The sequence below is a fragment of the Oncorhynchus keta genome, chromosome 9 (assembly GCF_023373465.1).
Source record: "Oncorhynchus keta strain PuntledgeMale-10-30-2019 chromosome 9, Oket_V2, whole genome shotgun sequence".
NCBI classification, from domain to species: Eukaryota; Metazoa; Chordata; class Actinopteri; order Salmoniformes; family Salmonidae; genus Oncorhynchus; species Oncorhynchus keta.
In genome coordinates, this window is record NC_068429.1 from 26574240 (window position 1) to 26587784 (window position 13545).

The 13545-nt window shown below is 43.8% G+C and overlaps 1 protein-coding gene and 1 long non-coding RNA gene across 6 annotated transcripts in view; both read right to left on the bottom strand.

Annotated features, from left to right (window-relative positions):
* Positions 1-13545, bottom strand: part of LOC118387442 (phosphatidylserine decarboxylase proenzyme, mitochondrial-like) — a 50910-nt gene that overhangs the window by 20443 nt on the left and 16922 nt on the right. For 3 of the 5 annotated variants that reach the window (XM_052525592.1, XM_052525593.1, XM_052525594.1), the window contains one exon: positions 5780-6391. The exons of 1 other annotated variant lie outside the window; for it this stretch is intronic. In XM_052525592.1, coding sequence (XP_052381552.1) covers positions 5780-6391 — 612 coding nt within the window. Of the gene's footprint in view, positions 1-5779; positions 6392-13545 lie in introns of those variants that run through there. One more of the 5 variants, XM_052525595.1, reaches the window with a different exon arrangement.
* LOC127931825 (uncharacterized) lies at positions 836-5764 on the bottom strand. Its single transcript, XR_008143213.1, has 4 exons — positions 3707-5764; positions 3224-3547; positions 2581-2634; positions 836-1127 (listed from the first exon to the last, which is right to left on the bottom strand). It is a non-coding gene; the product is annotated as an uncharacterized LOC127931825 (long non-coding RNA).

Below are 13545 nucleotides of genomic sequence, written 5' to 3' on the forward strand. Positions count from 1 at the left end.
ACCCCGCACATTAACTCAGTACCGGGCCCCTGTATATAGCCTGACTAACCTATACCCCGCACATTAACTCAGTACCGGGCCCCCTGTATATAGCCTGACTAACCTATACCCCGCACATTAACTCAGTACCGGGCCCCCTGTATATAGCCTGACTAACCTATACCCTTGCACATTAACTCAGTACCGGGCCCCCTGTATATAGCCTGACTAACCTATACCCCGCACATTAACTCAGTACCGGGCCCCCTGTATATAGCCTGACTAACCTATACCCCGCACATTAACTCAGTACCGGGCCCCCTGTATATAGCCTGACTAACCTATACCCCGCACATTAACTCAGTACCGGGCCCCCTGTATATAGCCTGACTAACCTATACCCCGCACATTAACTCAGTACCGGGCCCCTGTATATAGCCTGACTAACCTATACCCCGCACATTAACTCAGTACCGGGCCCCCTGTATATAGCCTGACTAACCTATACCCCGCACATTAACTCAGTACCGGGCCCCCTGTATATAGCCTGACTAACCTATACCCCGCACATTAACTCAGTACCGGGCCCCCTGTATATAGCCTGACTAACCTATACCCCGCACATTAACTCAGTACCGGGCCCCCTGTATATAGCCTGACTAACCTATACCCCGCACATTAACTCAGTACCGGGCCCCCTGTATATAGCCTGACTAACCTATACCCCGCACATTAACTCAGTACCGGGCCCCCTGTATATAGCCTGACTAACCTATACCCCGCACATTAACTCAGTACCGGGCCCCTGTATATAGCCTGACTAACCTATACCCCGCACATTAACTCAGTACCGGGCCCCTGTATATAGCCTGACTAACCTATACCCCGCACATTAACTCAGTACCGGGCCCCCTGTATATAGCCTGACTAACCTATACCCCGCACATTAACTCAGTACCGGGCCCCCTGTATATAGCCTGACTAACCTATACCCCGCACATTAACTCAGTACCGGGCCCCCTGTATATAGCCTGACTAACCTATACCCCGCACATTAACTCAGTACCGGACCCCCTGTATATAGCCTGACTAACCTATACCCCGCACATTAACTCAGTACCGGGCCCCCTGTATATAGCCTGACTAACCTATACCCCGCACATTAACTCAGTACCGGGCCCCCTGTATATAGCCTGACTAACCTATACCCCGCACATTAACTCAGTACCGGGCCCCTGTATATAGCCTGACTAACCTATACCCCGCACATTAACTCAGTACCGGGCCCCCTGTATATAGCCTGACTAACCTATACCCCGCACATTAACTCAGTACCGGGCCCCCTGTATATAGCCTGACTAACCTATACCCCGCACATTAACTCAGTACCGGGCCCCCTGTATATAGCCTGACTAACCTATACCCCGCACATTAACTCAGTACCGGGCCCCTGTATATAGCCTGACTAACCTATACCCCGCACATTAACTCAGTACCGGGCCCCTGTATATAGCCTGACTAACCTATACCCCGCACATTAACTCAGTACCGGGCCCCCTGTATATAGCCTGACTAACCTATACCCCGCACATTAACTCAGTACCGGGCCCCCTGTATATAGCCTGACTAACCTATACCCCGCACATTAACTCAGTACCGGGCCCCCTGTATATAGCCTGACTAACCTATACCCTGCACATTAACTCAGTACCGGGCCCCCTGTATATAGCCTGACTAACCTATACCCAGCACATTAACTCAGTACCGGGCCCACTGTATATAGCCTGACTAACCTATACCCCGCACATTAACTCAGTACCGGGCCCCCTGTATATAGCCTGACTAACCTATACCCCGCACATTAACTCAGTACCGGGCCCCCTGTATATAGCCTGACTAACCTATACCCCGCACATTAACTCAGTACCGGGCCCCCTGTATATAGCCTGACTAACCTATACCCCGCACATTAACTCAGTACCGGGCCCCCTGTATATAGCCTGACTAACCTATACCCCGCACATTAACTCAGTACTGGGCCCCCTGTATATAGCCTGACTAACCTATACCCCGCACATTAACTCAGTACTGGGCCCCCTGTATATAGCCTGACTAACCTATACCCCGCACATTAACTCAGTACTGGGCCCCCTGTATATAGCCTGACTAACCTATACCCCGCACATTAACTCAGTACCGGGCCCCCTGTATATAGCCTGACTAACCTATACCCCGCACATTAACTCAGTACTGGGCCCCCTGTATATAGCCTGACTAACCTATACCCCGCACATTAACTCAGTACCGGGCCCCCTGTATATAGCCTGACTAACCTATACCCCGCACATTAACTCAGTACCGGGCCCCCTGTATATAGCCTGACTAACCTATACCCCGCACATTAACTCAGTACCGGGCCCCTGTATATAGCCTGACTAACCTATACCCCGCACATTAACTCAGTACCGGGCCCCCTGTATATAGCCTGACTAACCTATACCCCGCACATTAACTCAGTACCGGGCCCCCTGTATATAGCCTGACTAACCTATACCCTGCACATTAACTCAGTACCGGGCCCCTGTATATAGCCTGACTAACCTATACCCAGCACATTAACTCAGTACCGGGCCCCCTGTATATAGCCTGACTAACCTATACCCTGCACATTAACTCAGTACCGGGCCCCTGTATATAGCCTGACTAACCTATACCCCGCACATTAACTCAGTACCGGGCCCCCTGTATATAGCCTGACTAACCTATACCCCGCACATTAACTCAGTACTGGGCCCCTGTATATAGCCTGACTAACCTATACCCTGCACATTAACTCAGTACTGGGCCCCCTGTATATAGCCTGACTAACCTATACCCCGCACATTAACTCAGTACTGGGCCCCCTGTATATAGCCTGACTAACCTATACCCCGCACATTAACTCAGTACTGGGCCCCTGTATATAGCCTGACTAACCTATACCCCGCACATTAACTCAGTACCGGGCCCCTGTATATAGCCTGACTAACCTATACCCCGCACATTAACTCAGTACCGGGCCCCTGTATATAGCCTGACTAACCTATACCCCGCACATTAACTCAGTACCGGGCCCCCTGTATATAGCCTGACTAACCTATACCCCGCACATTAACTCAGTACCGGGCCCCCTGTATATAGCCTGACTAACCTATACCCCGCACATTAACTCAGTACCGGGCCCCCTGTATATAGCCTGACTAACCTATACCCTGCACATTAACTCAGTACCGGGCCCCCTGTATATAGCCTGACTAACCTATACCCCGCACATTAACTCAGTACCGGGCCCCCTGTATATAGCCTGACTAACCTATACCCCGCACATTAACTCAGTACCGGGCCCCCTGTATATAGCCTGACTAACCTATACCCCGCACATTAACTCAGTACCGGGCCCCCTGTATATAGCCTGACTAACCTATACCCTGCACATTAACTCAGTACTGGGCCCCCTGTATATAGCCTGACTAACCTATACCCCGCACATTAACTCAGTACTGGGCCCCCTGTATATAGCCTGACTAACCTATACCCCGCACATTAACTCAGTACCGGGCCCCTGTATATAGCCTGACTAACCTACACCCCGCACATTAACTCAGTACCGGGCCCCTGTATATAGCCTGACTAACCTATACCCCGCACATTAACTCAGTACCGGGCCCCTGTATATAGCCTGACTAACCTATACCCCGCACATTAACTCAGTACTGGGCCCCCTGTATATAGCCTGACTAACCTATACCCCGCACATTAACTCAGTACTGGGCCCCCTGTATATAGCCTGACTAACCTATACCCCGCACATTAACTCAGTACCGGGCCCCCTGTATATAGCCTGACTAACCTATACCCCGCACATTAACTCAGTACCGGACCCCCTGTATAGCCGCATTATTGTTATGCAATTCTACTGTTACCTTTTATTTTATTTACTAAATATTTGATTAAACTCTATTTCTTGAACTGCACTGTTGGTTAAGAGCTTGTAAGTAAGTATTTCACAGTAAGGTCAATACCTGTTTTATTTGGCACGTGACAAACAAACATTTGATGACACACACTCACAGGTCGGTCAGTGGCCCTGTTGTGTCTTTAATCCATGTGTCATTATAGACCTGTTTTGCCTCAGAGCTGAATCAGATCAATTGAATGGTGCTTTACAGGTTGGTGTTGATGCACCCTTTGTGAAACTACAGACAGTGCTTAACGATTGTCCCCAGCACAGACAGAACACTGGCCATATTGTTCCACACACACACACAGATCTGAGGATGGTTTTTACATCCGGAGCAGTATGTGGAGCTGTGCGGTTCAGTGGGTCTACACAGACAGTCCTATCACCATCTTTTACGGTCTAATTTGTCAAGGGTTTGATCACCACAACATAACAATCAGAGGGGGAAAAAGGTCATCAACAAATCTAATGATCCACAGCAAAGATCTAAGATACGCCTGATTCTAGAAACCTGAAAAATCACATCTCTGATTACTTTGGCTACACGGATGGCTGGGTAGGGGATGACTTCCACTGAGGCATGCTGCTGATGTGGCTGCATGGTGCCGTTCAGTAGGTAGTGTATTGGAGCTGGCGACTGCTCTCCTCATAGTCACCGCTGGTTGGCTGGCCTGGTTTGGACTGCAGTGTGACATTGGGCCACTCATCTTTTCTAAACTCTAAACAGGAGTGCAATATTTACTACTCACAGCAGCATATAAGAGTAGAGCTAATATAGCCAAAAAATAAAGTATAGTGGCATAATGTTTAACTCCTTTATAACAGGATATAAAAAAGGCAAAGAAATAATTTAAATGTAATTGAATCTCAACTCTCATAGAAGTCTACCAGTGCAGAACATTTTAAATACTTAAAATCTTTACCATAACCTGTCATATGCCTTGGTTTCAGCCATCGTACAGCTTAAACATCCCAGCCACCCGGATAAATGCCACAAAAGTAACAAAGTCAACATGTAAAGAATACACTTCTACCCTTTAAAAAAAAAACATTTCCTGGCTATCCCGTCTCTAGCTCGCTCTCTACCACACAAAACGCACGCTCCAGCAGCACCCCCCTCTCTTCCTCAATGCAGGCACATATTAGCCAATCACTGACTGCATAGCATTCTCTCTCTCCTGCCTCTATCCACACAAGCTGAGTCTTAGCCTTCACGCAGCTATTGAAAACTCCATCTCTCCATTACTTCTTTCAGGACCACTTCTGAGGCTGGCAGGGTAAGGCTGGACCAGATGCTTTGTTCAACCCTTTAACTGGCTTGCCTGTTCGGGGCTTAAGGACATTACGTTGCAATTAGGCCAAACAGAGGCTTTGTGCTGCCTGGGACACAGAGAGAGAGAGAGACAAAAAAACATTGAGGGGGCTTTGGGAGTGCAGACCAACTGTACCCACTCAATAGTCACCCCCTTGGCTCCCACTTGTCACCATGCTCATGAAGCAGCCAGGGCACAGCTCAACACAAAGTACACAACACAACCACCCACTCACAAACCACACATTCAATCTCACGACAGAACATTACATTAATAGTTCCCTCTATGCTCGCTCAAGTCATCCCTCTCAGGCTCTTTCAATCCATCTCTACCACTCATGTACTGTAAACAGTCCCTCTATAGGCTAAGTACCATTCATTCCCTCTCCATGTAGGTCCTCTCTCTCATGGACAGCAGGCATGTTATACACACACGTCAAGTCATCCTGTAGTCATTCATCTCGTTCCCTCTCTCTCTCTCAGCATACCTGAATCGGTTCCTGTGGCTGAGTGCTTGGGCCCCCTGGGTGCCCTGGCCTGAGCTGTTGCCGCCGCTGACTCCCCCCTGCTCCCCAGAGGAGCTGATCGGCCGGAGCCGGCGCACATCAACCCTAACTCTGTGGAGATTGTAGCAAGACGGAGGGCTGTGCAAAGACTTGCAGCATCTCACCATTTCCCTGAGCTCCGCGCTGCTGCCCGCTGCAGGTTCCTGCTCTGACACATTATCACTGAAGGTGTGGGGGGGATTACAGACACTTCTCTCACTGGGGCTGCTTCTCTCTCGCTCAGTGTGGACACGTCTGTTCTCTCGCTGGATCTTGTTCTCTCGCTCTGCTATTCTCAAGCCCGGCCCCCTTCTCTGGTAGGACGGATGTGACGTGGTGAAGGGGGGTAATCCGTTCGCTCCCTCTCTTCGCTCTCTGTCATTTCTCTCTCGCTCTCTCAGGGTTCCAGGGGCCTCAAAGTTATTTTGTACCAGAGGGCAGAGCCTGGGTGCCAGAAGGTGGGGTGACTGTTTCACAGCTGATCTGAGAGGAGCTGCAGCAGACTGGTGACAGTGAGAGACTGGAGGAGGACTGGTCTGCCTGGGGGAGGGGCAGCTTGATAGAGAGAAAAAAAATCCCATCAGCTATAGTGTTCATGGACCCTGTTAAAGATTCCTGGCCGCTCCCCTATACTGCTAATAAGTGTTGTGTAACAGTATAATTTGGCATTCTTGCTGTAAGGATGCTTGCCTTACCTTGTTTATTTAACGTAGGTTTTGGCCTGTTATGAAAGCCTGGCTAGACTCCACTGCTTCCTACCTTAACCTATCCTACATTCAGCCGATAGGGGGGGCATCTGGACCCTCTCTCCTAACCACAGGAATAACAGAAATTAGCAGATTATGACAATTAGTCTATCTATTCATTCCCTGTTGTTTTGTTAAGAGTGAATAATTTCAGAACGTTAAGCATTGGTTACCATGAAGATAACGTGGTTAAATGAATGTCTATTATTAAAGCCCATCGGCTTTCTTACTTGTCTGACTTTTCCTAAATAGCCTCTCAACAAAATCTCATGACTTGTTTAACACAAAAAATAGCTTTCACGCACTTGCAAATAATCCCTTTTTTTGGTGTCAGTTACATTAATTACGGTTCAAAGGGCTGAAATGCATCTTCAGTAGCCTTTTAAAACCATCCCTAAAAATACCAGTCAGACAACAGATGTCTAACAATGACACTTAACATTCTGAAATGATTCACTATTTACAAAACAGCAGGGAGTGAAGAGATAACAGATCATGATCTTATTAGCAAGGTTTCCATCTAATTGGCGACAGATTTTCATTTGAATGTTCAAAAATGTGCATTTCCTCAACAGTGGTGTTTACACCAAACAGAGTTGTTGCGGATACAAATCTGTGCATGATGACGTAGTGTGCACAAAATGTACTTTTTCGCTTAAAAAATGTCATCCACTGAATAAAAATCTAAAAGTTCAATGTGTTTCCATCACATTTTCAACTGCACCGATATTTTCGTCACAAAAACTGTTGGGTTAAATATCAAATGTGCCTGCTCTGGTCCTGGCACCTGCACTCCAGCCAACAGCTCACAGACAGTGTGGGTAGGCTGTGTTGGTTGGCTAGTCTACATGATGAGATTATTATGGATAAGAGCTAAAATATTGTTATTTGTCAAATGGCAGTCAAGCTCCACTATGGGAGATCCATAAAGGGCTTGATGTGGCCAGCCGGTAATCCACTCGAGTGTCCCGGCTACCGGTTCGTACTTTCTCCATTCAGGCTGCAAAGGCTTCGAATCCTCAACTTTATTACAGTTGAAGTCGGAAGTTTACATACACCTTAGCCAAATACATTTAAACTCAGTTTATCACAATTTAATCTTAGTAAAAATTCCCTGTCTTAGGTCAGTTAGGATCACCACTTTATTTTAAGGATCACCACTTTATTTTAAGAATGTGAAATGTCAGAATAATAGGAGAGAGAATGATTTCTTTCAGCTTTTATTTATTTCATCACATTCCCAGGAGGTCAGAGGTTTACAAACGCTAAATTCGTGTTTGATAGCATTGCCTTTAAATGGTTTAAATTGGGTCAAATGTTTCAGGTAGCCTTCCACAAGCATCCCACAATAAGTTGGGTGAATTTTGGCCCATTCCTCCAGACAAAGCTGGTGTAACTGAGTCAGGTTTGTAGGCCTCCTTGCTCACACACGCCTTTTCAGTTCTGCCCACAACTTTTCTATAGGATTGAGGTCAGGGCTTTGTGATGGCCACTCCAATACCGTGACTTTGTTGTCCTTAAGCCATTTTGCCACAACTTTGGAAGTATGCTTGGGGTCATTGTCCATTTGGAAGCCATTTGTGACCAAGCTTTAACTTCCTGACTAATATCTTGAGATGTTGCTTCAATATATCCACATAATTTTCCCGCCTCATGATGCCATCTATTTTGTGAAATGCACCAATCCATCTTGCAGCAAAGCACCCGCACAACATGATGCTGCCATCCTTGTGCTTCACGGTTGGGATGGTGTTCTTCGGCTTGCAAGCCTCCCTCTTTTTCCTCCAAACATAACGATGATCATTATGGCCAAACAGTTCTATTTTTGGTTCATCAGACCAGAGGACATTTCTCCAAAAAGTACGATCTTTGTCCCCATGTGCAGTTGCAAACCGTAGTCTGGCTTTTTATGGCGGTTTTGGAGCAGTGGTTTATTCCTTGCTGAGCGGCGTTTCAGGTTATGTCGTTATAGGACTCGTTTTTACTGTGGATCTAGATACTTTTGTACCCGTTTCCTCCAGCATCTTCACAAGGTTCTTTGCTGTTGTTCTGGGATTGATTTGCACTTTTCGCACCAAAGTATGTTAATCTCCAGGAGGCAGAACGTGTCTCTTTCCTGAGCGGTATGACAGCTGAGTGGTCCCATGGTGTTTATACTTGCATACTATTGTTTGTACAGATGAACGTGGTACCTTGGAAATTGCTCCCAAGGATAAACCAGACTTGTGGAGGTCTACAATTCATTTTCTGAGGTCTTGGCTAATTTCTTTTGAGTTTCCCATGATGTCAAGCAAAGAGGCACTGAGTTTGAAGGTAGACCTTGAAATATAGACCTCCAATTGACTCAAATTACGTCAATTAGCCTATCAGAAGCTTCTAAGATTGTGTCATGCACAAAGCAGATGTCCTTACGGACTTGCCAAAACTATAGCTTGTTAAAAAAAAAGTGGTTGAAGTGGTTGAAAAACGAGTTTTAATGACTCCAACCTAAGTGTACGTAAACTTCTGACCTCAACTGTAATGGTGAGAAGGTGAAAAAAAATAAGAAGTGGACTTTATGAAAACACCATTTTCTCCCACCGTGCTAGAGAGGCTAAATGCTAATTGTGGATGTTGCATATCATGTTCAGCCATTCAGGTTGCTGCAGTGTTTTTTCACGCCTAACCTAACGTAGCAAGCGTAAAAGAAACAGGACCACTGGTCTGATTGTTTCAAAATAAAAAAAGTTGTGCTTATTAAACATAGTTTTTGTATTGGATTTGTTGGCATGAACTCGTTTACAAAACATTATTAGTTGTTTTAATAAATAGTAAATATTTGTGAAGGAAAATAATGCATCATACCGGCTGTATTTCTATATTATACATCTTGAAAACATGATTGCTGATATGCAACAAAAATAAATGGCACTATATCAACAATGTACTAATGAAACAAATACCAAAAGATAGTTTTGGGGTGGAATTTTCCTTTAACACTGAGCAACATGGGCCTGGTATCTACAGTACTCCACTAATTATTATTATTATATAATTATACAGTTTCCAACACGATAACATCTTGTATCCACCCCCCCCATTTCATTGTTTTACCTAAATGTACTGTCATTTAAGATTTAAAACGGCAAAGTTCTCTGCCGCATAGCAAAATGTGTAGAATTGCAGGATATTAGCTTTAAAGCGACAACAAAAAATATGTCTGAACTATGATAAATGTGTAGAATTGCAGGAAATTCTCTTGAAAACAGCAAAGTTCTCTCTCCGATGCCAAGAGGCGGGCCTTTATTATTGGTTGATCTGGCCATGCACTGCCGAAGTTATAGTAAAACTCATATGCTATTTGTATCTAACGCGGGTTGTGTGCTGATGAGGGGCACCATAATGAATTTGCTATCACAAACGAGGTCCCCGCCGGTCCCAAAAAGTATGAAAACACGACCTAGAAGGCCTCTTTAGAAAAATAGCACTCCCAGAGCATCCAACTATTTTCTCAATAATGTTTATCCATCAGTCTGATGTTGCACCTTTTTTGGAGGTGAGATTCTTCAGTTAACACTATTAGTCTCTCAAGCAACGCATGTCTTCACCAAACAGGGAGCCGGTCCCTAAAAGCAGGACAGCACCCACTTCCTTCCTTAACTGACACACTGATGCTACGGACTACTGTTATGAGTAATCTACTCATAATAACAGTTACTTTAAAGACATAGGAACTGTCAAAGTAATACTTAAGTACAGATTCTGTTTATCCCAAAATTCACTTTGGATTTTGTTACCACTTCCTGTAACAGTTCCCTATTAAACACTATTCTGTTGAATTAGATTACATTGAACACTTCCATAAACATAGTTACATATTTCAGATAATGCATTATACAACTTTAATCTAAAATTGTGTTTTTCCATTTTTGAAAAAGAAACTCCGAACATTACCTTCTGTTGTCTGAAGAGTGAATCAAATAGACAAAGGGGAAGTTAAGTCTCTCACTGCGTGATAGTTAAAGGTGAAGGCTAGTCAGTACCCTCTACTCTCTCACAATAAAGTCCTGCGTACAGACTGGACAAGCCCTTTAAGAGACTAGAGGGTGGGCGGGCAGATATCACGTTCAAGGGACTATAATTGCTGGGTGATGTCATCTGACTCACCACATGCCAAAGTAGCCTAATGGTCCAACTGCACAAATCTACTGTAGAATCTACAGCAGAAATACGATAATCATCTCATCATTCATCAAATTGACAGTGGGGCCATCTCAACGATAAGTTTGGGGTGATGAACTAGACTTCACAAATATTCAAATGTGTACAGTACAGATAGCACTGTGTAATCAACTAAGCCTACAAGCAGCCATGTACATGTAACTGCCAAAACAAAGGAAACACCAACATAAAAATGTCTTAATAGGGCATTGGGTCACCATTGATTTGAATGGTAAATCTCTTTATAAAATGGGTGTATTATATTTCCATTCAAATAAAAGTATCTATTCATGTTAATGTTTTTAAAATGTATGTAAACTGTCAAGTTTTTTGTCTGTAATGCATTTGTGCCAATCAGTTATGTTGTGACACGGTAAGGTTGGTATACAGAAGATAAACACACTTTACCAAATAGGGATAACACTTTTGGTTACTACATGATTCCATGTGTGTTATGTAATAGTTTTGATGTCTTCACTATTATTCTACAATGCAGAAAATAGTACAAATAAAACCCTGGAATGAGTAGGTGTGTCCAAACTATACTAAGCTTACTAATGACAATGACATTATTATAATAACAACAACAAGATCAGGGAAAAAGAGGGTTATTATTATTATAAATCTATTTTTGACAATTTGGAAGTGTAAACAGTAAATAAATTAGAAATAATACCAGGGAGGCTGGACTAATGAAAAAAAAGTGCAAAGCGTTAATCACAGCATAGTAAAGATTAAAAACTGCCGAATTGGTGAAATTGACGTGTGAGACTTGGTGCTCACGGAATCAGTAGGCTTTCAACCAAACACTCAAACGGTCAACATAAATCAGGATTGGTCTTATTTCTGTAGATATATATGGATGATTTCTAAAGCCAGGCGCATTTTAACAGTTAGGCTATTGATTATAGAACTAATTAAGTTGGGGTTTCCTCCATCCTCTCTTTTCTTAGACAATTAAGGCAAGGGCTGTTTTCTCGTCTCCTAAACGCTGCTGCTGCCTCCGCCGCATTGCTCTTAACACCAATATGGTGGTTAACTTCGCTAATATGCACAAAGCAACACAGTCAAGGAAAAGGCGCCAATTTAACAGCGCACTGATGTGTTTCAGAACCGTGGACAGCAACCACTATGCAACGCGAGAGAAAGTGCATTAGTTTAAAAAATAATATTATTTGTATTGCACCATTGTTCTTACATAATATGACCATTTATGCACACAATTGCGGCTGGTCAGATCAGCACACCAGTAAATAGCTAACATTACACCGCAAGTCTGATGGCTCATTGCCGAAAATTGTGCATGTTCAAAATGATAACCAGCTAAAGCTAGCTACGTTTTCTATTACCTCCCATCTAATATCTTAGGACCATCTAAAATCTAGCCAACTAGCATAGTAGCTAATATAGCTAACAGCACAGATGTACAGGGTTAGTTATTGTAATCTTTGCTAACAGGTCACATAGCAATCTGGTTAGCTAACTTGCTTATTGCATGCATATCCGGGAAAGTCGACACGAGCCTTAATATTAGTGAATTAACTAAAACTAATATTTGCAACAGGAGTTTGATTTTGGTCACTGTGTCAGTCAACCACTTCTCAAAACTGCACCTTTCTGTTGGAGAATGAGCTGGTGTGATTTCCACAGATTGACATTCCTTGGCATGGTGCAGTGCTCGTGGCTCAGGCGGAGAGTGGCGACTGGTGTAAAGGGACTATCGGCAATATCTGTCCGAGTCTTCATTTCTCAGAACAAGAATAGACTGAAGAATTTCAGAATAAACTTATTTGTTTCTGGCCATTTTGAGCCTGTAATCAAACCTACAAATGCTGATGCTCCAGATACTCAACTAGTCTAAAGAAGGCCAGTTATTGCTTTTTTAAATCAGGACAGTTTTCAGCTATGCTAACATAATTGCAGAAGGGTTTTCTATTGATCAATGAGCCTTTTAAAATGATACACTTGGATTAGCTAACAACGATGCTGATAATGAGCCTGTGTATATATTCAATTTCATATTTTTATTTTAAATCAGCCATTTCCAGCTACAATAGTCATTTACAACATTAGTAATGTCTACACCGTATTTCTGATCAATTTGATGACATTTTAAAAACAAGTGACCCCAAACTTGAACAGTAGTGTATATCTGCATTTATCCATACTACAATACCTCTGTCTTTACCCAAAGAGGAACTGATAAATCTGTCTGTAGAGAGTGTGAGACAGGAAATGCTCCTATTCCCAATTTCCCTGTAGCTGGCTCAGAATGCTGTCTTTGGCTTGTCGGAAGGGAAATTGAGAGCCCCTGTCTAGTCTGCTCATTACCATTCCATTCGCGTCTCAGCCCAGATTCACCCCGAGAAGTACTCAGGCCATTGTTAGGAGGTCATATGCATGTGGGTCTTTGAGAAGCCAAATGAAACTTGTGAAGTGTGAGCCTAACTCTCTGACAAGTGTGTGTGTGTCCACAGTAGTGCTGAGCAATAAGTGCTTTTTGAAGTCGGTTCATATAAATCGCGGTTTTCAATGCTGTAACAAAAAACAAAATGGTAGTGATTGGCCATTACAGCATATCACTTATTAATAAACCATCCTTTATTCACATTACTTTAATAAAATATTTCAGTTCTGTATATACATTTTTTTTATTTGATGACTTAATATTTTATTCAATTCCTCATATAATCTCTGCTCAGGCTGTAGCTCTCCAGAGTCATCCTTCAGGCTAACCATAGCGGACTTGCTGCCTTTTGTCTG